The 24,175-nt window shown below is 61.4% G+C and overlaps 1 protein-coding gene across 1 annotated transcript in view; it reads right to left on the bottom strand.

The window, feature by feature from the left end:
- Positions 1 to 23,860, bottom strand: part of BAHCC1 (BAH domain and coiled-coil containing 1) — a 56,775-nt gene extending 32,915 nt beyond the window's left edge. The window contains 2 exon segments of the mRNA XM_036837131.1: positions 4,149 to 4,328; positions 23,683 to 23,860. Coding sequence (XP_036693026.1) covers positions 4,149 to 4,328; positions 23,683 to 23,860 — 358 coding nt within the window.
- Positions 23,861 to 24,175: the final 315 nt, after the last annotated feature.

Genomic DNA, 24,175 nt, shown 5'->3' with positions numbered 1-24,175 from the left:
CAGCCCTGATCCCCACATCTGGATCTGGGGAGCTTGGGCCCTTCCCCCATGCTGTCCCAAGATCTCAGAGGAGCCGGCTGCTCCCACTGACCCAGCTCCTCGCCTCCAGCATGGGCAGGGACAGGTGGGCAGAGTGAGGGGTGCCGCTTAGACGTGGGGGCATCTTCACTGGGCTGGTGGGAGTGATCGTCAGTGGTCCTGTGGGGGCAGATTCAGTGGCCATTTTGGCCACCAAGAAAACTGAGGCCAGGAGAAGGGGTTGGAGCTGCCAGGGTCTGGGGGAAAAGGACCAGGTCCAGGGCAGGGACCTGCCTCAGAGAAGGGCTGGTGGCGGGCTCCTCTAGATGGTGTCACCACACACAGGTGGTGACACTGGCTGGGACCTTTGTCCCTCACACAGACATGCTCCCAGAAGCCCTGGTGAGCCCTGAAGTCTCAGAGGGGACAGAGGGGGGACAGAGGGACAGCTGACAGGGCTCAGGGAAGCTGGGGGGCCGGGAACAGCAGGGAGTGCCCAGTGGCTCTTTGGTGCAGCCCCTGCCCCCACTGGAAGTCAGCCCGGCCTTGGATGGAGAAGTGGCTGCCGGGGCGGGTGCGGCTCTGACAAAGAGGCCAGCCAGGCTAACGGCCAGCGCTGGCACATGTGCCTGCTGCCTCTCGAGGCTCCCCCTCCAGGTGGCACAAGAGACCATGAGTAGCCCAGGCTGTGGGAGCACAGCAGCTCCGGCCCCCATCCCTCCCCAGCTGAACCCCCAGGAACAGAATCCCCTTTCATGGCCCTGTGGGTGGTCCCACCAGGCCACCGGGGGTGGGGTAGGGAGGGAGGAGGCCAGGCTTGCTGACAATAGGACCAGCTGTGCTGCACCCCACCCCCGCTAGGACCCACCCAGGGCAGGCTGGCTGGACACTAGTTCACCCCTGCCTTGGGCCAGTTCCGCCGCCCACCCCTACCCTAGGCCCCAGAAGGGAAAGTCTAGTCTCTGGCAGGACCCCTCACTTGGGTGAACCGGGGGGCCAGGAGGCCCAAGGGCTGGACAGACAAGCTCTGCCCCAGGCCAGATGTTCTGGGGCGGCTCCTCCAGCTCCGGGGTGCTTCTCCTGCACCCCAGCTGCTCCACCAGGGAAGCAGGAAGCTCTGGCCCCTGCTCTGGCAGTTGTCCCCCAGATGGTGGGTTGGGTTCACCCACGGAGAGCTGGGGGGCCCTGCCTGGAGTGGAAAGGCGCCTGGGCCCATCCCCCCTCCTGGCCCCCACTGACATCCCCCCAGCCCATCCTGGCCTCCTTGCCCTTAAGCTAAGAACCTCTTCAAGGGCCTAGCCCTGACTCGCCCCAGACTGGGGAGGGGGCGGCAAGCGGGCTTTGCCAGGCACCTGTCTTCCCACCCAGCGGGCACAGAGGGCTCTCCGCTCCTGGCACCGGGTGGTGAAAGGATGAGGGTGAGGTCAGACCTCTGAGCAGCCCGCCCAGGCAGCCCACCGTGCCTGCCGGCCCCCACTCTCCAGCCATGTCGCGTGCCCCCCGCCCACCTCTCCCCCCTTTCCCCTGAACACACACGGCAGAGAAACAGGCCCCGGCACGCAGGGAGCCAGCTGGCACCCAGTCAAACTAGCAGCCAGGCAAGCTGCCAGGGCAGCCAGCCAGCAAGCGCTGCCACTCGCCCCAGCCCCGCCTGCCCGCCCGCCGGCCTTTACGCTGCGAGCTCACAGCGAGGCAGCCACACCACGTGGCCTGTCGGAGCGAGGCTGCAGAGGGCGGAGGGCAGGGGAACCCCGTAGGAAGGGGATCCCAGGCGGGGCAGCCTAACCGGAGGCAGAGAAAGGGAGACAGTGAGGGGGAGACCAAGGCACAGGCCTGGGAGGTGGTGTGGTCCCCAGGACAGATGCACTAGCTACCTCAGGTGGGACCCGGCAGGTTGGGGTGCTCTGCCCCGGGGCTGCTGCTCTCCCACACTCATCTTTAGCCCCGGATGGGCCCTGCTCCCCACCCACCCTGTGTTCCAGAGCCTGTGTTGAGGTGGGAGGCTCGGAGGCCCCATCTGCTTCCCCTTGTCCTGCATCCACCAGTGTTTGCCCACTGAGCCCAGCGCCCCACACGCGTGCCCTCCCCCATGAGACCGTGGGCACGTCCAGCCTGAGGAGGCCCCGGGGCTGTTTCAGGGCTGCTCAGGCTGCCCTCGCCTCGAAGCAGCTGCCTCCCCAACATGCAGGATGGGTAGGGTGGGTAGGGGGTCAGCACAGCCAGGGTGCTACCCCCACGCTGGTCCCACCCCACTGGGTGGTGACAACTGTCACTGCCAGGTGGCTCTGAGGCTGTGGCTGCGGGCGGCGGGGTGCCCCACAAGCAGCTCCGCCAAGGCAGCCGTTGGCCGGGGGAAGTGAGTGTCTGGAGGCCGTTGAGGGCGCTATCTGCAGGCTGCCTCCCACCCGCCTCTCCCCAGCAGCCCCCAGAGGGGCAAGACAGGGGCACCTTCTCCCCGGGCCCCAGGGCAGGTGGCATTGCCCACAAACTGCCCTCCTTGCCGGCAAGGTCCCCAAGGGTGGGCCGGAGTGGCGGGGGAATATATGCCTCCTGACGCAGAGCTCTGCCATCCCGACCCTGACCAGGGGCCACCGCTGCAGCCAGCCTGGCTGTGCCCACACACCTGTGGCTGGGCCGGGGCAGGGCAGCGGCCGTTAGTTCGGTTGAGGTGGTTCCACATGGCTGCTGTGGGCATCCCCTGCCCTCGCCACAGCATTTGGCCCTCTCCACCCTCCCACAGACGTCCTGGGGGCCAGATGCTCCCACCAGGGCCAGGAGTTTGCCCGGCAGCCACAGAAGGCGGAAGGGCTGGAAGGAGCAGGGGAGCGAGGGGTGCCACGAGCTTGTGGGGTCCACCCATGGCCGGCCCAGGAAGCCCCGAACCAGGGCCTGGCACTGTTGCACCAGGTCTCCCCCGGGGAGGCTGCTAAGCGGCAGGGGTGGGAAGCAGGCAGCAGAGGTGTCTGGGCCAGGGAGCCTGCTCTGCCCACCTGGGTCCTCAGGGCCAGTCCAGCCTCCCCTCCACCGGGGAGGAGAACTGCTCCTTATCGCCTGCCCAACATGTGCGCTCCACACGGCGCTTAAAGCCCAGATTATTTTAACAACTGTCCCTCACTCGTCACCTGTCCTGTTTGGAAAACAGCCCCTTTCTTGTTGCACAAAGAGAAGTTTCTCTCGCTCTCCAGCAGCACTGGGCGCTAATCTCCCCGCCTGGAACGCGGGCGGCAGCGGGCGCGGTGTGTGGGTCCACGTGCTCTGCAAACACAACGCCCGCTGCTCAGCAGTCATTGAGTTACGGCGGTGCCGGTGCCAGGAGCGGAGAGCCCTCTGTGCCCGCTGCCAACTGCAATTACCTCTCCGTGTGCCAGCCGCTGTCGGGTTTAACCCTTCCCACGCTGTGGTGGCCGAGCCAATACCAGCAACCTTGGGCGGGGGACACTGGGGCCCAGGGCCTCTGCCCGCGTCACAGTGCCCAGGGGCTGAGCAGACAGTGGGGAGCTGGGCGGTGGGGAGCTCTGTCCCTCCCTGGGAAAGCCAAGGGGAGACCCAATGTCCTAGAAGGGTCTGCAGGGGCCCTTCTGCCAGCTACGAGGCCTGAGACACGTATGAGGCACCTACTGTGTGTACGAGGCTGCAACTGAGGGGGAGGAAGGGGCCGGGAAGGGCTCTGTTCTCGGCCAGGCCCCCAGGGTGGCAGCCGGAGTCTGCTGACAGCTCTCTCCTCCCCACCCCTCCCTCCCTCCCAGCTGACACATCTGGAGCCCATGCCTCCCCGAGTCTAGGAGGTGGGCGCAGCCCTGCCCGGCCAGCCCAGCTGTGTTCCACATTTCCTCGGCTCCCCAGAGCCTTCCTGGCCCCACCCCCTTCTTCCCTCTCTGCCCATCTCTGGTGCACATCTGGCCAGGATCACTGACTGGCGAGACTGGCCCCCTGTTTCCAACCAATTACCACCTCCCCCGTGGGGGCTTCCTCAACAGGGAGGCAGCCCCTCGCCAGAGTGCTTGGCATGGTCTGCCGGCTGGCTCTTGCCAGCCACAGCGGGGGAGCTCTTTGCCTCACCACTGGCCTTGGGCACCACAGTCAGTGGCTTCAGCCGCGGGGTGCGGCTGGGAGCCCCGGCCCCGACTTACCTTCGTGGGAGTGGGAGAACCAGATCTGGGAGGTGGTGGGGTGGGAGCCACGGTAGGCCTGATCCGAGGGGGAGGGGTTGGGGCCACTGGGGTGCGCGGAGGCCGCTGAGCCCAGACTGCTGGTGAGGAAACTGCCCATGAAAGAGGAGGCCGGAGAGTTCCCCATCAGGCGGCTGCTGGCTGTGGACACAGGGAGCAAGAGTGAGTCCGGGCAGGGACAGCACTGAGGAGCCCTTCTCCAGGGCTGACTGTCAGGTCCCAAGTTCCCTGGGCTTTTGTCTTCAAACAGCCAAGAAGCCAAGGTGGGAGAAGCTGCCCACTTGGGCCCCTGAGGCCCTGACACCCTCTTGTTACTGCAAAACCCCCAAGAATGGCACTTTTGCCGAATCACCCACCTTCACCCCCACCCCCATCAACCAGGTGCCACGCACTGTGGGGCCCAGGGCCTGTAGGAAACAGGCGGCCCTGTGGGCGGGTCTTCGACTCGGATGCTCTGACTCTGACTCTCCCAGGCCAAGGCCTCTTAGCTGCTGGCAGACCTGCTAGAGTACACCTCCTGGAAAGGTCCAGGATCAGCGGGTCCCAGCAGTCTCTGCCTACCCCCTGGGTGGCACTGGGAGGGCCGGCCTTTCCCCCAGGCAGCGTCTTCAACCTTCTCCCCAGGTCCAGTTAACCACCTCATCAGACTGGGGTGCCCTCTCCCAGGTGAGCAAGAAAAGAAACCAAGGCAGAGGAAGAGAGACACGCGAGAGGAGCCTGAGGATGGAAGTGTCAGGCTCTGCTTAGTGCCCCCAGGGTTTCTCAGGGTCAGGCCCTGACCGGCGGCATCGGGATGCAGGCAGTCACTTATGGTCCAGGACACTCTTGGCACTTCCCCTGGCAGCCAGCCTCCGTAGCCTGCCCACCTGCACCCTCCGACACTGTATACCCTATCTGCCCAAGTCCAGTGGCCAAGGCCAGGATGATCAAGCCTCCCCAGGTTACCATGGCGACCAGTGGATTGCATAGGAAGGATGTACACAGAGCACTCTGCGCAGAGCAGCACCCGGTGCCCGGTGGGTGGTCTGGGCTGCACTGCTCAGCCCCCACCCCAGCAGGGCCCCCCGGCACCTTGTCACCTCCACTCCATGGGCAGAGAGCCTAGCTTGGGACCATCCCAGGGGATGGGGTACAGGAACCTGGGGGCTCACCATCCCATTAGGCTGAGTGTAGGGGCCTGGCGGGGTTTGCAAGGGTTCTGGGGGCCCCAGGAGGCTGCAGGCCCGGCCCAAGGTGAGTCAGGGCAGCTGTTTCCCTGCCCGGGAGGCAGGGGGAATTTGTGAATTTGTGATGCCTCATCCAGCCTGGCTTGGCCCTGGGAGCTTCCCAGACACGGGGTGACTCAGCAGAGAGGCGGCACGGCCCTGAAGCTGGGGAGAGGGAGGGGCTGCCCCGCCGGGACCCTGGCAACTCCCCTCCCCTTCCCTCCACTCCCCTGTGGGAATGAGACATGTGGAAGAGAGAGGCCTCTCCTGGCCACGGGCCTCAGAGGAAGGGTCTGTGAGCGCTGCCAGACACCAAGGTGTGAACTGACCTCTGTGGTGGGTATCAGGCCAAAGGGAGACCGTGAGAGGACCCAGGGGCAGGGGGCGAAGGTGCCCAGGAGCCAGGGACTTCCCAGACCGCAAGGCTGGGACTGCCATGGGCCCCGGCCAGACCACAGGCATGTCCAGCCAGGGGAGGGGACTCTGGGCTGGGAAGGGAAGTACTGGCCTCCCAGGCGGGCGGGTAGAGCATGCAGGAGATGGAGGGCGGCCCCTGCTGTGCTCCAGGGACCCTGGAGGCAAGGGCCCATGCCTGTGGGATGACTGAGACCTCTTCCGGCCTCGCCCAGGCCCACCCCATGTCCCCCAGGCCTTCCCACCCCCGCACCCTCCCAGGGAAGTCCCTCCACCCTGCTCTTCCTGGGGACAGTGGGAAGCAACTGAGTCCAGGAGTCGGTCTGGATAAAGGATTTCTCCAGGAGCTTGGCCTGAGAACCTTGAGTTCTCCCACACCACGGCGGGCGGGGGCAGTGGGCAGGCCCCAGGCTGGGTGGAAGAAGCGGCCTGGCGTCCCACGGGGCCCCTCCGATTTGAGGATCCAGGGAAACCGAGGCTCAGAGGCGGCCCCCTCACAGGGTCTCCCACACCTGGGGGCCCTGCACGGGCAGCAGGCCACCTCTGCAGACCCACCACCCACACCCCCAAGGGCCACCCACCTGGGGCAGGGGCAGGTAGGGAGCAGGCCTGAGGCCCAGAGGGGTGTCTGACCTGACTGGTCTCCTAAGCTGGAATTGGGGTGGGGGTGGGGGAGGCATGGGACTTCATGCCCTCCTCCCCCGGGAGACCGATCCTGGCCCTGGGTGGGGACTCTCAAGGGTGCCTGTTTCGACACCATCCCAGAAGGGGGTCCCACTGCACGGGAGATTTGCGGGGGTGTGCTGCAGCTCAGCCAGCCCCAGTCCCGGCTCTACGGGGCAGGGGACAAACCAGTAACAGGCAGAGCTTCCTGCTGTGTGCCTACCTCGCCCCATGCCAGCCAGTCTCCCAATTTGGGGGACCCTCTTGGGCCCTTCCTGAGTCCATAATGAAGGGACCTCTGTCCCAGAGTGTGGGAAGTGAGCAAATGGGACAGCGCTCCAGCCCCACCCTCTGGCCTCGGTCCTGGGCTCCCCAGGGCCCCCCTTTGCTCCGAGCCTTTTGGGCTGCCCCTGCCGCTCCACCTCTCCCAGCCTCGTGGGCAGCTTGCAGCCCCCTGTGTCCCGCCTCAGGCTGGGCCATTTATCTGGGGGGTCTTTTCCCTCCTTTTTCCTTTCATGTTGAAAACGGAAGAGGCTTGTCACATGAATATTATGTCTTTATATCTTCACTATGAGACATTCAAGTGATAGACACAGCAAGGAAGGAAACAGAGGTCACGGGAGACCCCACTGCCCTGGGGCAGAGCCACACACGTGTCCCAGGGACCACCTTCTGGGCACTCACCCACTCGCCCTGGTGGGAGACCTGTGCAGGTACCCAGGTGGCCTCTCCTCCGAAAACCCCAGCCCACGGCAGCAGGTCCTGCCAAGGGCTCTCAATACTCTCTGACCAGCAGGCCAGCCCTGGGGGATGCACGCTGGGCAGGTGCAAAGACAACTCCCTGACAGGCCCTCCAGCCTGGGCCCTGCATGATGGGGCTTCATGAGCCTTGCTCTGAAGGGGTCAGTCTCTCCCCCGCCATCCTGGGCTAGATGTTTGGAAGCAGACAAAGTACTACAGGCTTTGCTGGGCGGGCACTGCCATGGTGGGTGTGGGGGAGGGGACTGCTGGTACCCAGAGTCCCCCCACCACCCCCAGCTGGCTCCTGACCCTGACAGAGCGTGCGGGCTCCCGTGTCACTTCCACCTCCAAGGAGTTTGGCCATGGCACCGTGCCCAGCCAGCAGAGGCGTGGGCAGACCTGGCTGCCACCTCCCCAGCCCCCGCCCGCCGACAGAGCCTGAGCAGAGGCGGCCTGGGCCCTGGCCAGGGCTGGAGCTGCATGGCCAAGTCTGGCCGGGAACTAGGCTGGAGGCTTCTTTCCTCTTGGCAAGGTCCTTGCCCACGGAGTGCTGTGGTTAGCAACCTGGGAGGGGACGGTGGGAGCCCCGAGCAGCAGGGAGGGCCAGAGGGGCTTTCAGCTCAGAGCCCCCGGGCTGGGAGCTCTGATCCTGGCACCATCTGCACTAGCCCTTCTCACGGCAAGGGCTTTATGAACCTTGTATCAATTCAGGTCTTCGTGATCCCAGGTGGCGGTCCCACCACGGGGCTGACAAAGGAATGGGCACCATCAGTGTTGGCCCCACGGCCCCAAGTGCTCGGGCTGGGGTTTGGATGAGGCTTGTCCATTTCAAGGCTGCCCTGGCCCTTCCAGTGAGCATGGTCACAGTGGCCAGTGCCCTGCGTCCTCTGCAGGCTCTCATCACAGCGATCTGGCCAAGTTTAGCATCATCTTGGGACAGGGACCCGAATGCTGTGTGAGGTGTCAGCAGGGCCACTGAGGCAGGCCATTCTGTACTACGCACCAGCCCCCAGCTGGCCATCCCCACTGCCCGGCTGGCCCAATCCAGGGTTTGCAGCCCCAGACACAGGGCTCCAGCCCCAACTCCAGCGCCGCCTCAGCTCTGCCTAGGACACCACGGAGGCCTGGCCCGGGTGCCGGGCTGGCTGAGAAAACCACTCCGGAAGCCAGAATGCCCAGGAGGGCTGGTTGACACCCCACACCCACTGCCATGGCCCAGCTCCTCAGGCCAGGCCCCCACCCCCAGAGGCCCATCCTTTCCCACGCTCCAAGGCCCAGACAACCTGGACCAGGAGACAGGCCGTACCTGGGCCCTGACTATGTGGCTACTTCCCTCCCAGCTGCCCCAGCTGGATGGAGCCGGGCGGGAATGCCCTGACCACTAAGTCCAGCCTTTGCTCACAGGGCCTCTATGTGCTGGCCGTGGTAGAGGTGACCGCACATGCCCAGGCAAAACCAGGGGGAGGGGCCTTCCTCTGTCAACCTGTGCCAGGCCCACCTGTTGCAGCCAAGACGGTCAACAGATGTTGGGCAGGCCCGAGGGGTGCTGAGGGTGTTCCTGCCTTGGAGCCCAGGTGCTACCCTGGGGAGCCTCCAGTCTAGGGAGGGGCTGACTGGCAGCAAAGCCCCCAGAGCGTGAGGGGCTGGCACACCAGAGGCCAGGCCCGGAGCCCTGGACAGCCAGGTGCGCACTGGGCCTGCTCACCCCCTCTCCCTCCAGCCTCCACCTTCCCGCCAGGCTGACAGAGGGACAGAGAAGGGCCTTGGAGAGCTGGGGAGAGCGAGCGGGAGCACACAGCTACAGCAGAACAAGCATTTGTTTTGACTTAAGTGAGCTACCTTTTCTGGAAACGGTGAAATGGGTTGTAAAAAACAAAAACCAAAAAGGGCCTCGTTGCGATGGCTGGCGGCCGCTGCTGAGAAGCAAGCCCCTTCCCAGGCTCTCCTGCTGCTTCTGGAGGCCCAGCTGACAGGCTGCTGGCACCGGGCTCCCCAGCTCTGCGTCTGGCGGCTGCACCCGCCGCCCCCGCCCAAAACAGCTCCCACCCTCCTGCTCACACCTGCTCAGGCTCCCCACTGCCTCCAGCCCCCTGCAGAGCCTGTCTGGGCGCGGGGACACCCAGCTCCCCTGAGGCCATCCCTGGGTCTCCCTCAGAACACCAGGGGCGGCTGAGACACTGGAGGGATGGGTGGCCTGCCTAGGAGGCCAAAGTGCCCCTCCGGTGCTGGGCCAGGCTCCAGAGGGAGCGGACTGGAGAAGAGGAGGCAGGAAGGATAACAGCCCACTGCGTGGACCCGGCCCACATTCCTCTCATTCCAGGAGAGGGAAGGGGAGGGAGGATGTCCACCCTGGGTGTCCGGGTGGACCGGGGGGTGGAGAGGCTTCAGTCCAGCCTGCTCGCAGGCAGGTGGGCGTCCATCTGTCTGACCACCCAGGAGAAGAATGGGGGGAGGGGGACAGGGATGGGGATACGAGGCCCTGGTGGGAGGGGCCGCTTTGGACTGCCCCACAGGAAACCCAAAGCGGCCGCAGCAGGGGCCATAGAGGCTGCACCACACCACCGGCCACCAGACCCACTCTAGGTGTACACGAGTTTGCAAGCTCAATTCCTGATGCCACCAGGGACACTCCCTGCTGGGCTGGAACCCACCAGTGGCCCAGGCATGAGATAATGTGTGTGCCTGTGTATGTGTCCGTGCACAGGGGCACAGAGGCAGCGAAGGGACTATGTGTGGACACTCAGGGTGTGTCTGGGTGTGTGTGCATGGCTGAGTGTGCATGTGGGCAATGGCCGTGCACACAGGCACAGATGTGCATGCAGGTCTGGGGCAGAGGCTCTGAGGGTGCACTCTGAACGTGGGTGTGCACGCCTGGCTCCGAGTGTGAGCAAGGTGGTGACTTGTTCTTGTGTGAGGGAGTCACACACGGGCTGGGCTGGCCCTGAGGGATGCTGCATCCCAGGGTCACGCTGCCACCAAACCAGTCTCCTTCCTGGCCCAGACTCTGAAAAATGCTCCTGGCCTTTAATTTTGTCTGATGCCTGTGGTGGCAGGCGAGAGACACCAGGACACCCCCCCTTTCTCCACCCTGGGGGGCATATCCAGCTTACTCACGGTGGAAGGGGAACGCTAGCCTCAAGCCTGTACCAAACTGCAGCACCAAGACCCCCGACCCCCTCCTGCCTGGGAGTCGGCCCCCTCCCCAACCCAGCTGCTCAGCCCCCAGCCACCTGGACCTGAAAGTGGGTCCAGCAGTTGTGTGGATTCTGGGGGAAGCTGGCAGGTCACGTGGCTGGGGCCATCTCCCCACAGACAGCCCGATTCCTCTGTGGTGGAGAAGCAGCTCAGAAGCCCCCTCTGATCTGGGACCCCCTCTGGGCAGGGCCAGCCTCACCAGGCAGGCTCTCCGGGACCCAGAAATTATTGGGATCTGGGGCAGTCCCCTCCAGCCGCAAACCGGTGGCCTCCAGATGTCGGCCTGTCTGACCCCCCTCACTCACTTGGTCAAGCCACCCCCTGCTGCCACAGCCCCAGAGTCCCTGAGGATGCCACCCAATGACCCCAGCTGCCATCCACAGCCCCGAGAAGACAGAGGAACAAGAAGAGGAGGCTGAGACAGGCACGGGGAGGAAGGAAGGACAGAAGAGAAGGAAGAGGCTGGAGGCAGGAAGAGACAGCTGCAGCCGTGGGAGAGGGGGTCCTGGTGGGGGAGGGGCGTGGGGCGGCAGCAGTGGGGGCAGAATGCGAGCCTCTGCCAGCCCAGCCCTGGGACGCGGGGGCAGCCCCGGTGAGGGGTGCCCGCCCAGAAACATGAGTGCGTCACAGGGGAAGCCCCTCTCTGCTGGTCCAGGAGAACCTTCCAGAAGACCCGGTTGGCCCAAAGGCAGTGTCTCACAGGCCATAATAGGAAAACTCTGTGGTTGTTGAGCCACCAGGCCCACAAATATAGAGGCAATGATGACAGGGGACAGGCCCAACCACCAACAGCCCAGAACTAATAAAAGAAAAGGAAAACCGGATATAAGTCTGGTTCTTATTAAAAGGGTAAATTTAGCCTTTTGGCGAGGCGGGGAGTGCGGGGTGGCCAACACTCCCCACCGGGGCCGCCTCGGACTCTGGCCGAGAGTGACTCAGAGGGCTGCCCCCCACCCCCTCCTGTTCTTCACACCTTCTGGGGTCTCCGCCTCCCTTCCCTCTCACACCCTCCCTGGCGAACGACCAGCACTCCCCCTCCAGGACGCCCCTGAAGGCCGGCAAACAGGCGGGGGGGCGTGGGGGGGCGTGGGGAGGTGACCAGGGCTGGTCGGCGCCACCCCCTCCAAACCCCGCCAGCTGGAGCAGCCTCAGCCAAAGCAAGGCTTCCCTTCACACCATCTTGAAATAAGCCAGCTGCAAGGAGACAAACGCCCTAGTGGTTTAGTTCAGTGTAGACATCAGAGTGCACACCCACGCCCTAGCCCCACTGGTCCCCTCAGAGGGAGAGCCCATCTGGACAGGGTCGGAGGTGCCCACCCCGCTCTCCTGCACCCCATCCCCTGGACCCAGGCACTCAGTGCCTCAAGCTGGCCTGAACACGCCTCTTTCTCAGCTGTGGGCAGGCAGGGGAAGAGGGCAGCCAACACTCCCAATTCATTCCCAGCAGATGGGGGGGTGGTGCCCTGTGCTTCTCCAGGCAGAGACCTCCAGGGAGCCCACATTCTGGAATTTCTGACAGGCCACCCTCTGCACCCCATCCTTGCCTTCTGAGGCTCTCAGCAGACCTGCCCTCCCAACCCGACTCTAATGTCTGTGACCAGAAGCAGGAAAAGGCCTGGCACCGGGGCTGCCCACGGCTCCTAGAGGGAGGAGCATTGGGGGGGGCAGCCCGCTGGGGAGCAGGGATCCCCCACAGTGCGCTCCTGGGGGCAGCGCTGCGCCCCCATGAGAAGGGAGATGGAGTGGGGGCAGGATGCACCCAGGGCTCTGTATCCTTGTAGTTTCTTCTAACAGTGCTGCTTTGACAAATCACCCCACTTCCTTCAAAGAACGGAGATAAAATATTTTAATTTCTAAAGACAGTGAGTATAAGTAGAGAGAAAACCTCAATTCTCTGACGTAAAACTACGGTGTTTCTGGGAACTCTTGAAGTGAACAGGGCAAGGAGAACTCTTTCTGGGGTGAAGTGCACTCCACTGGTCTGGGGGTCCCAAATGGGGATGGAGTGCCAGCCAGCCCAGGGGAGCTAGCGGGGAACCAGCCTTGGGGCGGCCCAGCAAGAGCTCCCAACGGAGAGAAAACCCCTGCCCCGTGCAGCTCACCCACAGCCTGGGCACCCAGCCCTATGCTCCCCCAGCCCCACCCCATGCCAGGGGCTGGGGGCTCAGGCAGAGAACCAGCCTTGGACCTCCAGCCCAGAAGCCTGTGCTCCTGGGTGGCTCCCGATGTGACCACAGAGCAAGCAAGTGGTCTTGCTGAACCTCCACCTGGACCCCACCTGCCTCAGGGCCAGGGGGCAGCAGGGGACTCGGCCCTGAGCCTGAGGACTGACCCCTCGCCCGATTCACATGCTGGGCTCCGACCAAGTGTCGTGTGTGGAAAAGGCTCTGCTGCCAGAGCAGGGGAGGGGGCTCTGGGCTGGGCTGCCCGGGTGGAATGAGGTCTCCAAAGGGTGCCCCACACACAGTCTAGAGACCTCAAGATGCACCATGCCCTCCGGCCACCTGGTCCAGCGGCCAGGCCCCAGTCCAGCTGACTGCTCCCAAGAGGGACCCAGGGCCTGGTGGGGATGCCCTGAACCTCTATCAGCTCCAGGCAGTCCAGGAGGAGTGCCCAGGTAAGCCCGGGGCACCTGCTGACCTCACTAGGGCAGGCAGCTGGCGTGGGAACATCGGAAGAAAGTGCTGCCCAGACCGGACAGCACAAACGTCCTTGTCACCCAAGCCACAGACTGGGCCCTGAGCTCCGTCCAGAGAATGAAATTCTAACCCAGCTCATTCGTTAGACAAACAGTTACTGAGTGGCTGCAGTGTGCAGGGTCACTCACCCTCACCCTGGAATCCGAGGAAGTCACAGGCTGCCCGGGCACCCTGGCCTCCAACAATGGCCCTCGGACCTCTTGGTGACCCACACTGCCTTGCGCAGCTGCCTGGGGCTATCTCACTGGCCTGTATCTTGGAGCAGACGTTTGACAGGTGGAAAGATGACACTGCTCGTGTGCACCTTCCCAACTTTTCTTGATTTTATCTGTATTCATACTCGTTAAGGGCTTTTTAAGAGTTCGCCTAAAGATGCATTACAATTTAATTTAGATTTAATTTTAATATTAATTTAAAACAAATTAAAAGCTTATTTTTAGGAGACCCAAAGGGATGCAAAATGTCTCAAAAAGGGGACTGGCTTCAGGCAAACTGCCCTCAAGTGACCTGCTGGCCAGGCCTGTGGAAGGCCAGTTGAACAGGGCAGCTGCCTCACCAGGCAAACGGGCAAGTCCTGGGGGACCACAGGTCCGGCTCCTTCCCCTGCATCCTGTGTAGGGTGAGGAAGGCTGTGCACACAGGCCAGGGACAGAGGGATCTGCTGGCACCCTTCTGCACGGCACTGCTGAGGCCAGGAGGCGGGCGGGAGCTCCGGTCCTGCCCTCACCGCGTCCATGTCCAAGACTGGGTCCTGAATCCCCACCTGCCGGCCGCCAGGACCCTATAGGGAGTGATGGGACGAGGCATCAAGGGCCTGTGCCCCACTGAGTGCGAAGTGCAGGGATGTGAGCGCTGCCTGGGGGAGAGAAGCGACCAGGATCTGGAGAGGCAGGGCTTGTGGGAAAGAGCCTCCACGAGATGTGCAGGCGGGGGTGTGCCACTAACTGCCACCAGCCCCGGGGAAGCCACGCACTCCTCCCAGGCTGGGCACTGAGGCCAAAACCAGGAGCGGCTCCTAAGCCTCCTGGTGTGTAAATGCTGCAAAGCAGAGTGGTGCAGCGAGCGGGCCCCACCTGGCAACACAATGCTCCAGTGCCTGCAGCCCCTCGCTGCCATGCCTGCCTGCCCGGGATGGAGATGCAGCAGACGGCGAGGGGCCACAGCCCTGCTCCCTCATCTCTCCTGTGCCCTCATTTCCCTTTTGTTGGTTGCCCCCCCCCCAGCCCCTGCCTATGCAGCCACCCACACAGCCACCACAGGAGGGAGGGGAGGGGAGCGGGCAGCTCTCCCCCAGCGTCTGTCCCCCTCGCCCACCAGGCCCTAAGGCTCAGGTGAAGCCGTTGGCTTCTGCCCTCCAATCTATCGTAGGTGCCCCGCCACACATGTTGACGGTGAGGGAGTCACCTGCAGGGGCCAGTCAAGGGACAGACAGAAAGTGGTCCCACCCGGTGCCCAGCTCCTGCTCCACCAGGTCCCTCCTTTACTGCAGGGGGAGGGGGCAGCAGTGTCTCCGCAGGGACAGTCCCATCCTGAGCCTTGTTCTATCTCCACTGGTCCCCCTCTCCACTGCACAACCTCACATGTGCGCCCAGAGGCCAGCCCGCATGCCGCAAGGATGACGTTGGGCTGCACTGCCCAGTGGACCTCTCGCTGCCACCCCCTCACCCCGTCACTGGGTGTGACACTAAGAAGGAGGGGACTGTCCTCTCTGCCAATCTTTTTAGCTCTGACACCTCTTTTAAATGGAGTGCACACAGTCTGGGAGCCTCTGAGGACGACAGAAGATGCTTCTGGAAGGTAAGGAGATGCTGACCTGGCCCCTGGGAGGTGGCCACACAGGCTGGAGACACTGCCCACGTGAATGTCCCCATGTATGTGTGGTCGGGTGTCGGGCGGGCACCTTGGTTTTTAGTGAAGAGACCAGGGCCAATTCAGGCTCCGGTGTCTCCTGCCCTTCTCTTCCTCACGAGGTTCTCCCAGAGGGTTATCATCTCGATTTTCCAGTGTGGGGTCAAAATTGCAGGAGAAAAAAAATGAACAGGGCTTTTTTCATGTCCACAGGCACGTGCGTGCTTTACCCAAGTGTGGACAGGCACGCACACCCCGTCTGGGCCCCAGCCATCCTGCAGGGGAGGGAGGCCAGCAATGGCCAGGCCCAGCTCTGGGGGAACAAAGGGATGGAGGGCACAGACACGCAGACTCAGGACGCTGTGTTCCCACGGGGAAGGTGGCCCCGGGTGGAGAAGGACGGGGGTGCTGCAAGGCCTGGGGGGACAGACTGCCAAGGGCGGTCAGGGCCGGAAGTCACGGACCATGCGGGTTGGAGCCTGGGCACTGGTGGCTGTAGGGGCTGCCCAGGTGGGGAGACTCCAGGAGGGACAGGGGAAGGGGAGCAGACAAGGTACCTGGGGCAGCAAAGAGGGGAGTACAGGTGGCCAGAGCCTGTGGGTGGCTTGGCACATGTGCTGAGTGTTGGGAACACCTTCGGGGACAGTGGTATGACAAGGGTGGTAGGTGGGAGCTGACCTACGGTGTAGGGGGCTTGGGTAAGGGAGGCCCTGAGGGAAGGAGAAGCAGGGCTGAAGGCTCAGACAGGCTTGGGGCTGACCTGCAGGTAGAGGCAGGGTAGGGAAGCTGACCGGCACCTCCTGGAGGAATTGGACGTGGGGATAGCTGCATCTGAAGCAGAAGCCTGGGGCGGGTGCTGGGAAAGGACCAGCTCCAGTTCAGCAGAAGCCAGAGGATGGGTTCCACAGTGACACAGTGAAGAAGGGGGCTGAAGCAGGGGCGGGCAGCTCACCAGCACCAAGCCCTGCACATCAGGCCCTGAGTCTCCCACCGAGGGTCACTGGGGACCTTCAGGCTCCATCCCCGGCAGGTGGCCAGGGGCTGAAGGATGGAGCAGGTGGCGGGAAGTGGAGACATATCAGAACACACATTCCGATCGCGGGGCGGGCTGGCTCTCCCAGGGGCCAACTGGGATGTGACTCCTTGAAGGCCAGTTGTGAGTGTCTGTGAGCAAGTGTCTGCATGAGTGTGAGCAGGTGTGGGTGTAAGGACACGCCTGGGGGTGTGAGCACACGTGAGCAGGTGTGACGTGTGTCCATTCACTGTGGGCTCATGTGAGCTCGGCCAGTTAATGCACTGGATGGCCTGTGGGGACATTGGAGTCTGCAGGGTAGGTCTGTGCCTCTGCCCCCAAAGGGGACACGGGCTGAGCCAGGCAGCAATGCCTGTGCTGAGACGGAGCCTGCCACCGGGTGCTGTGAGATGCTCGTGAGATGCTGGTGGACAGCAGCCTGGCAGTGCAGGCCCTTCCCCACACCCCCACCGCGTCCCCACCCTGGGTTCCGCCCCTTGGTTGTCCCCAAACTGCCTTCTTTTCACCCCCATCCAGCTGTGCTCCCAGCATGCCTGCCTTGATGGTGGGGGGCCCTGCCTGGTCTGGCTCTGTGATGATGGGACCATGGTGCCCTCCCCAGAGTTGCCTTCAGAAGGAAGTCCCAGGGAAGAAAGGCTCTGACTTCCCTGAAGGAGGAGCAAAGGGATCCAGCCAAGACTGCCTTTTCCCAAGAAGATGGCAGAGGGTGGTTTAGTTATTAAATGTGGCTGATGAGTCTCTCTTACTTGGCGAGGTTCCCCAAGAAGACACCGCCCCAGGCCACCCTTGGGGACCCCAGCCTACTGCTCAGAGGTCTCTCTCAGCAGCACACCTATCCTCTGCCCCTCCCCTGCATTTCTGGTAATTTCTAGAGGAAACCAAGTTCCTATACTTGGATGAAGCAGGGCTGCTTTAATTTTCCTTCCGGTTCCAGGCACACAGTGGGTCCCCCCTTCCCCAGCCTCAAAAGTCTTTGGATCTAAAGACACTGGACTCTTTGTTGGGGGCCCTGGGGGAGGGGAGAGGGGGCAGGGAACCCAACCCACCTGTTCATTCCCTCCTCCCCCTCCCCCACACTAGGTCAGAAAGAAAAAAAAAAAAAAAAGCTTCCTGGCTGATCCAATCTGGAACCTAATCGTCTGGACAGCTGCAGCAGCCCTCAGATGCCAGCCCGGCTGGCTCCCAGCTTGGGCACTGGATGCCTCTCCGCCAGGCCCGCAGCCTGCTGCAAACCCACACCAATCCCATAAGCGGGGAGGGGGCAACCCCCACCCGGCGCCCCCCTACCTCCTCTAAGCCCACACCCAGTTCCCACCGACCGGTCCCCGTCCTCCAGTGGCAGCTGCTGGCAGGGCCACAGGAGGCAGTAATATTATATATTACAACAAACAGGGGCGGCCCACTGACAAATAGGCCTGCATGATCTAAATGGTATATTATCCCATAAAAACGTCATCGGGCAGGGCGTCAAAGCCGAGACGGAGCAGCAGCCTTGGAGTGCGGGCTGCAAAACCCGAACCTTCCTTGGCGTGGCCCGGGGCTTTGGGGATATGTTCTAGACAGTGCATGCTGCTTGTAATTTTGTTTGCTTTTAATCTGGAGTCTTTGCTGGGAGAAAGGAGGCCCCAGAGGTTACTGGGGACAGGGGAACCCCGGGGAGCCGTCCCCTGGCGGGCAAGGCAGGAGGAAGCCCTGCAGTGCAAGTCACCTACTGCCAAACAGACAGGGCACATGCTGCACCCCAAAGCCCTGAGGTCGGCCTCAGCTCGAGAGCTGTGGCGCAAGTCCCAGCAAAGACCTCTGACGAGGGTCTTTCCGAAGGGGTGCCCACCTCTCCAGGAGGCTGTCGGCAGTGGCAGGAGTGAGAACTTTCTCTGGATGGGTGATGATGGGCTAGGCCTTCCTTCCAGAGGGGCTAAGGCAGCACCCCCGTCCTGGGGGGATGGTTTCTATTCATCAGAAGTCATCCAGGGTGGATGCTGGTCAATACGGCATTGATAGGGCTTACTGCCGCCTGTCAGTGGGAGGCTGGGGAGTGGGGCGCTGCCCCAAAGTCTGTGCAGGGTTTTCTCATGGGACTCTCTAGGCAGAGATCAGCCCTGATGCCACCCAGGTGGAGTCCCCACATCCCTTCCAAGCTGACCCTTTGCCAGTGTGACCAGGGCCCCTCTGAGAAGGCCACGTGCAATGGGCTGAGATCAGGGCATCTGGTGGGAATCCCCCTGGGACTCTGGCCACGCCAATCAAGGCAGCTGCCCTCTGCACGGGGTGTCCCTGGGGCAGAGGGGCAGCTCCCATCTTTTGGGGCCTATATGCAGATATTTATGGTAGGGAGGAAGCCAGGCAGGGCCCAGGGGCCTCTTTCAGGAGAAAGGGCAAGGGGTTACTGGAGGTGGCAACCAAGGCCCCCTTCCGCCCAGAAAGCACTCATTCCCAGTGGCACTGGCTGAACTCTATCTGAGCTTGGGAATTCCCAGCTCAGGGCCGGTCCCAGGCTCAGACCCTGGAGCTAGACCAGGAGCATTCTGGGAAGTGTAGTCCTTTGGGAGTTGGGAGGGCCTGCTGGGATTTCCGGGGGCGTCTCATCAAGAGCAAGCAAGAGGACAGAGCAAAGGAGGTTACCCTGACCCTAATCCCAAGGTGGAAGTTTGACATTCCTGGGAAATGGCTGAACTTAAGACATCTGCTCCCTGAAAAGATACCAGCCAATGCTGGATTCCAGCCTCAGATCACACCCACAGTGGTCTCTCTGAGCAAGCCGTCTGGAGCTCTTATTTTGGTGGGAAGACCTGGGAATTCCCCAGAGGGAAAAAACCGGCCTGAAGTGCCCCGACTCCCGTCCTCCTCTGGCAGCTGCCCCCAGACAGCAGGAGAGACAGGGGTGATACCTGCCGGGCTCCTGGAGAGGCTGCAGCGCATCCCGCACACTCTCGCACATTATTTATGCTCACAGCCCCCGCTGATGACATATGTAAGTTGACAGCGAACATCCTATCAACTTGCTGGAGTGTATCTTGATTGTTAAAACACACTCTTAAAGGTATACGATCATTTATCAAATTAAAATAGCGGCGCCTTGCCTGTCCCTTTTCTGCCTTCCCTGACCACTCCCCTGCAGCCTCCCTCCTTCTCTGGCCTCCTGGGCATCCTGCCCTTGCACCCAGGCCCTGCTCCTCGGGTTGGCGGGGAGAGACACTGCCCTGCTTCCAGGGACCCAGACTCAGCACCCCATCCCCACCCTACCCCAGGCCAGTGCAAGCCCACTAATCGCCAAGAAGTGACAAACGCCAGAAGCCCCACCAATTAAATCTAAACTCAAGCAAAGCTCAGTGGCCAGTAAATTATTATTTTTATTAGCTTGAACCAAGTTCCCGTAAGAGAGAAAGTCAACTTGCTCCCATGAATGGCTCTTGTATAATTTATTTAACTCTGTGCTCTTTGCCAAAGCCTGGAATATTTTTAGCTCGTTCTGTTGTTGGATTTGGCTTTTTTATGTGTGTTTCTGAGGGGTATTTTTAGCTCCCTCCATGTTATTCTAACAGCCTCCTGTGCGTTTTGTCCTGTCTGTGCGGGCTGTTGAACCCAGTCTCACAGCAGACGAGGGAGATTTCTAAGAATACACGGGAGCGTTTGGGGGTGATGAGGGATGGCACAAGGCCGCTCCCTGCCTCGCTGGCTAATTTGCCTTAGTGCTCACGTGACCTGGATATTCCTATAGGAATATCCTTGTAGGAAAAATCAGACATGGGGGCAGTACAAGCCCCACTGAGAAAAAACCCACATTCCAAAAATGGCTTCGCTGGGGTGGGCGAGGCGGCCACAGCCTGGCCGATCCACGAGGCCACTGGATTCCTGGCTCCGCAGGGCAGCCTTGGCTTTGATGTCTGCTTCTGTCACTTACAGAGCAGGATGGGTAGAGTCTTCGGAAAGTAACTCTTTTCACACCTACTTAATGTTGGTAACTGTTGCAGAAACACTCCACCATGTCATTGAGTTAATGAAGTATTTACAAAAATGTATTTTTTTTCCTTTACAAAAAAATATCACATGAGGAGGGAGGGGGACCCTTTGATGGGGTCTTTTCACACCCAGAAATTATCTTTTTTTCCTCTACTGCATTTTTCTTTTCTTTTCTTTTTTGAGATTGGCAATCAGAAGCACTGTTAGCAGGAGAGAAGTTTGTGGTTCTCCCACCAGAAGGAACGTGCCGCCCTGTTTACTCCCAACAACTGCAGGCCCAGGGCACCTGGCTTCCAGGCCCGGCCATTTACACCCCAAAGAAGCCGGGAGAAGGGGCGGAGAGGAGAACCCACCCGCTGTCACATTGCTGAAACCAAGACTTGATCGGCTCCTCTGCCTTCCTCGGGTGGAGACCTGGTGATTCTCGAAAGTTCAGCCCTGAGGGGGACGTACAGAGAAGGATGGAGGGCAGGAGCTGACCGGCTAGAAGAGGGGGCGGGGACTGGGCTTCTCCCAGGCCCGGCTGCCTCCTACTAAACGCGCTCGGAGGAGAGGCACGATCCCCAATCGCTCCAGGCAGTAGCGCTGATGAAAAATCTTGGGTTGGTGCGCTGTTGATTTTCCTTTTTTTTCCCCTAGATTTCACAGCTTTGCCTCCGGACCATCTGTATTAGAGACAAAATCTAACACTGCACTAAAAATAACGATTCCAAACATTCTAATTGCACCTTTTGGTGACAAGGTTACTGGAACAGCACTTTACCATAAAACCCTTCAGCCCGATGATAAAGCTATCGGCACTTTCAGTTTTAGAAAAACAATGGAAGAAGCCCTGGAGCCCAATATCCCATCGGGGTCCCCCAAGCTGACATTTTGAAAGCACTGGGTGGGGATGAGAAAGGGCAGCACTGGTGGAGGGCAGGGAGGGAGACCCTTGGCCAGGCTGTGTGTCTGTGCCAGGGACGAGCAATCCTCAGAAGCCAGGGACTCGATCTCCGGTGGCTGGATCCTACTCCCATGTTAGAGCCGGACAAATAGGAAGAAGCTCGGAGCAATTTTCCTTTCAGCAGGGTAGTCAGTGCAGGGAGGGGCGGGATGGGCTGCTGCAGCCGTGGCCTGTGGACCTGAGGCCATCCGTGAAAATGGGAAGAAAGTCCGCCAAACTGGCCATTTTGAAATCCATACAAGAGATGCAAAAAAAAATTTAACTTAATTATACCTTTTTCTTTTTAAACTAGATCATATACAGATAACAGACCAGAGCAAAGTAGTCTGGGGTATAATTCCTTTAAAAAAAATTGATGTAGCTATATTTTAAAACCAATACAAGATACTGGCTTTCAGCAATTTCAAAAGGCTTTCAGCAGCAGATGTTTCTAGCTGGACGCCCTGTAGGCCAGCCTTCCCATCACAAATGGGTTGAACATCTCCAAGCACAATAGGTCTCTCTGGTCCCCCGGGAGGTGGAAACAGCCTCCAGGAGCAGGGGACACGTGGCCCTCCAGCTCCCCCCGCCAGGGTGCCCTGGGGACCTCCAGCGCCCTCTAGAGCACCCTGCAAATGGGGGAGGTGGGTAGGGTCTGGGTCAAGGACACAGACCAAGCCAGAACCCACCCAATTTCTCCAAACCCTCCATGGCCTACGATCCAAGAACCACGTGGTCAAACTTGGAATGAACAAGACAATGGTTTGGGCCACCCAGACCACGTTCCCACCTGACTTGGTGGTGCCGGCATCTGGATATAAGAACAGAAAGGGGAAATGGCGGCTGACCAGGACCTGGCGAGAGCCGTGGGCTGTTGAATGGGGACGAGGGAGACAGCAGTGACCTGAACTGATGGGGAATCTGGTCTGGCCCTGCCCCCCCCAAAGGGGGGCACAGCCCCAGCCTGTCTGTGCACTACTGGGAGAGCCTTGGTGTCAGGGGTCCTTCTGGACCCTTGTTTCTGCACCCTCCAGGCTAGAGGGTATGGTATATGCGGGGTGTGTGTGTGTGTGTGTGTGTGTGTGTGTGTGTGTGTGTGTGTGTGTGCGCAGCCAGAAGGGGCTAGGGAAACTGTAGCACTGTCCCTGCTGCCACCACAAGCCCCCAACCTCAACCCCCCAGTGTGGGCTGAGCTGGGCGGGCAGCATCTCCAATGCAGGGGCAGGAAAGACAACCACAGGGACAGCAAGAACAGATATTTAAAATCACCAATTGCCCAGGCAAGTACTTTTGCTCTTTTGAGTTATAAATCTATAAGAGGAAAAAAGCAAGGGAGAGGAAGAAGGAAGAGCAAGGAAGAGAAAAAAGCAGCCTTGCAGAAGGCTCGCACTGGAACAGGAAACGCGGGCGAAGGGCTGATTCCAGGAGAGTGCTGAGTCCAGCCCCTCCACTCTCAGCGTGCTCGAACTTTTCGTATCTCATGTTGTAAATGCTAAACGCCCATTAGTAATCAAGCAATTTCTCGTATTTTTTTTCTTTTTAGGTAATTTATGTTTTTCTTTCTGACTGCCCTCCCTTTTGACATTTTCCCTTCTAGCCTGACTCTGCCATCCGTTTTAATCCACACACTAATTGTAATCCCATTAAAGCAGATATAATTTTATTAGTATTCACAGTTCATCAAGCTAGCAATAAGTATTACTGCCAAATTAACAACAACAAAAAAAGCGGCAAACAACATTTCTGATGTTTAGAACAAACTGTAAACAAAAGCAAGCCAACCTTTCAGGGTGACCAGCGGGTCCCCACACGCGCAGCCCCTCCAGCTTCCTGCAAACTCAGCCGGCGCTGGCCAGTGACCTCCAGGGTCTCAGGCGAGATAGCGGCCCCTTCGCCACCCTCTGCCTGGCCCTGCTTCTCCTCTGACCTGGCTCGACAGTAATATCAAAGCCACCCGAGACGGCGACTGCTCTGGAGGCCTGGGTCAGCTCTGCCAAGGAACAGCTCTCTCCGGGAGAGAACTGGAGAAGACCCGAGTGCAGGGCGGCCCCAGCTCTCTCCTCCTGGAGCAAATTTGCTGCGAACTCGCCTGCACCGAAATCCGTCGGCGGCCCCCGCGCCGCCCCCAGCCGAGCCGGCGCCGGCGCTGCGCTCCCCCAGGGCGCAGGCCGCGGGGCTGGGCCGCGATCTGGCCACGCTTTGTCCGGCTTTAGCAGGATACCAGAGGCACTTGTTAAAGCAAATGCATCCCCTGCAAACCCATTCTCGCCCTGACACTTCAAGGCTTTATATAGAAACAGGATTTGCTCGTCTTACACCAGCAGTCCCTATTAACGCTCACCCCGCGCACACACCGCCCTAATCCGAGAGGCCGCGGCAACCCCCCCCCCCACCTTCACAACGGCCGTTTTGTTCCCGCAGAATGTGCCTCGTTGTCCCAGCCCCGGAATGTTTTAAGGATGTGAATGCAGAATGCAGAATGCAGAAATGAGGTTTCCGCGGAATTTAGTTCTTTAGCAGGAAGGGGTGGGGGAGGGTGGCAGGAGGGGAAAGGCTTTATTTTTAGCCGGCTCCGAGGCTGCCCCTCCGAGACGCTGGGGGACCCTGGGGAAGGCCGCTCTAAACCGCGATGATCCGGCTCGGGGCGCCCGCAGGATGCGCGGGCCGCCACCGGTGCCGGAGCAGGGAAATGAAACCGAAGGCTTCTCCGCAAATGCTCCAAGGAGAGGAGGGGCAGGATCCCTTTCGACCCTCGACCGTGCCCACCTCGCGGCAGGACCTCCTCTCCCGCGCCCGCCCGGCCGGCACTGACCTGTGTGCGAAGCCATGGGCAGCGGCGACGGGAAGTACTTTCCGGGCTGGAAGTGCGCCGGGGGCTGCGCAGCGGGCCCGGCCGGGGCGAGGCGCGCGGCAGCGGCGGCGCTGCGGTGGCCCAGGCTCCCGCGGTCCGACAGCAAATGCGGCGGCGGTGCGAAATCGCGGCCATCCATGCCGGGCCCCGGCCCCGGCCCCGGCCCGCCGCCGCCTCCCGGGAGCAGCGCGGCCGGGGCCCGGGGGCGGCTCGGCGCGCGGACGGCGCGCGGGCGGCGCGGAGGAGGCGGCGTCCGGGGTCACTGGCGGCGGCGGCGGCGGGGCCGGTCAGCACGCCGGCGGACTGGGCTCCTCGGCGGGCGGCCGCGTGCCAAGCCGGCGGCCGCCGTGCGGGTCCATAGTCTGCGGAGGCAAGCAGAGAAGACTTAGTGACTCTGGGGCTCGGCTCGCCCGGGGGTCTCCGCCCCGCCCGCCCCCCACACCCCCACCCCGTC

Source organism: Balaenoptera musculus, chromosome 20, assembly GCF_009873245.2.
Source record: "Balaenoptera musculus isolate JJ_BM4_2016_0621 chromosome 20, mBalMus1.pri.v3, whole genome shotgun sequence".
In the NCBI taxonomy this organism is placed as follows: domain Eukaryota; kingdom Metazoa; phylum Chordata; class Mammalia; order Artiodactyla; family Balaenopteridae; genus Balaenoptera; species Balaenoptera musculus.
This window is presented reverse-complemented; position numbering and strand designations above follow the sequence as displayed.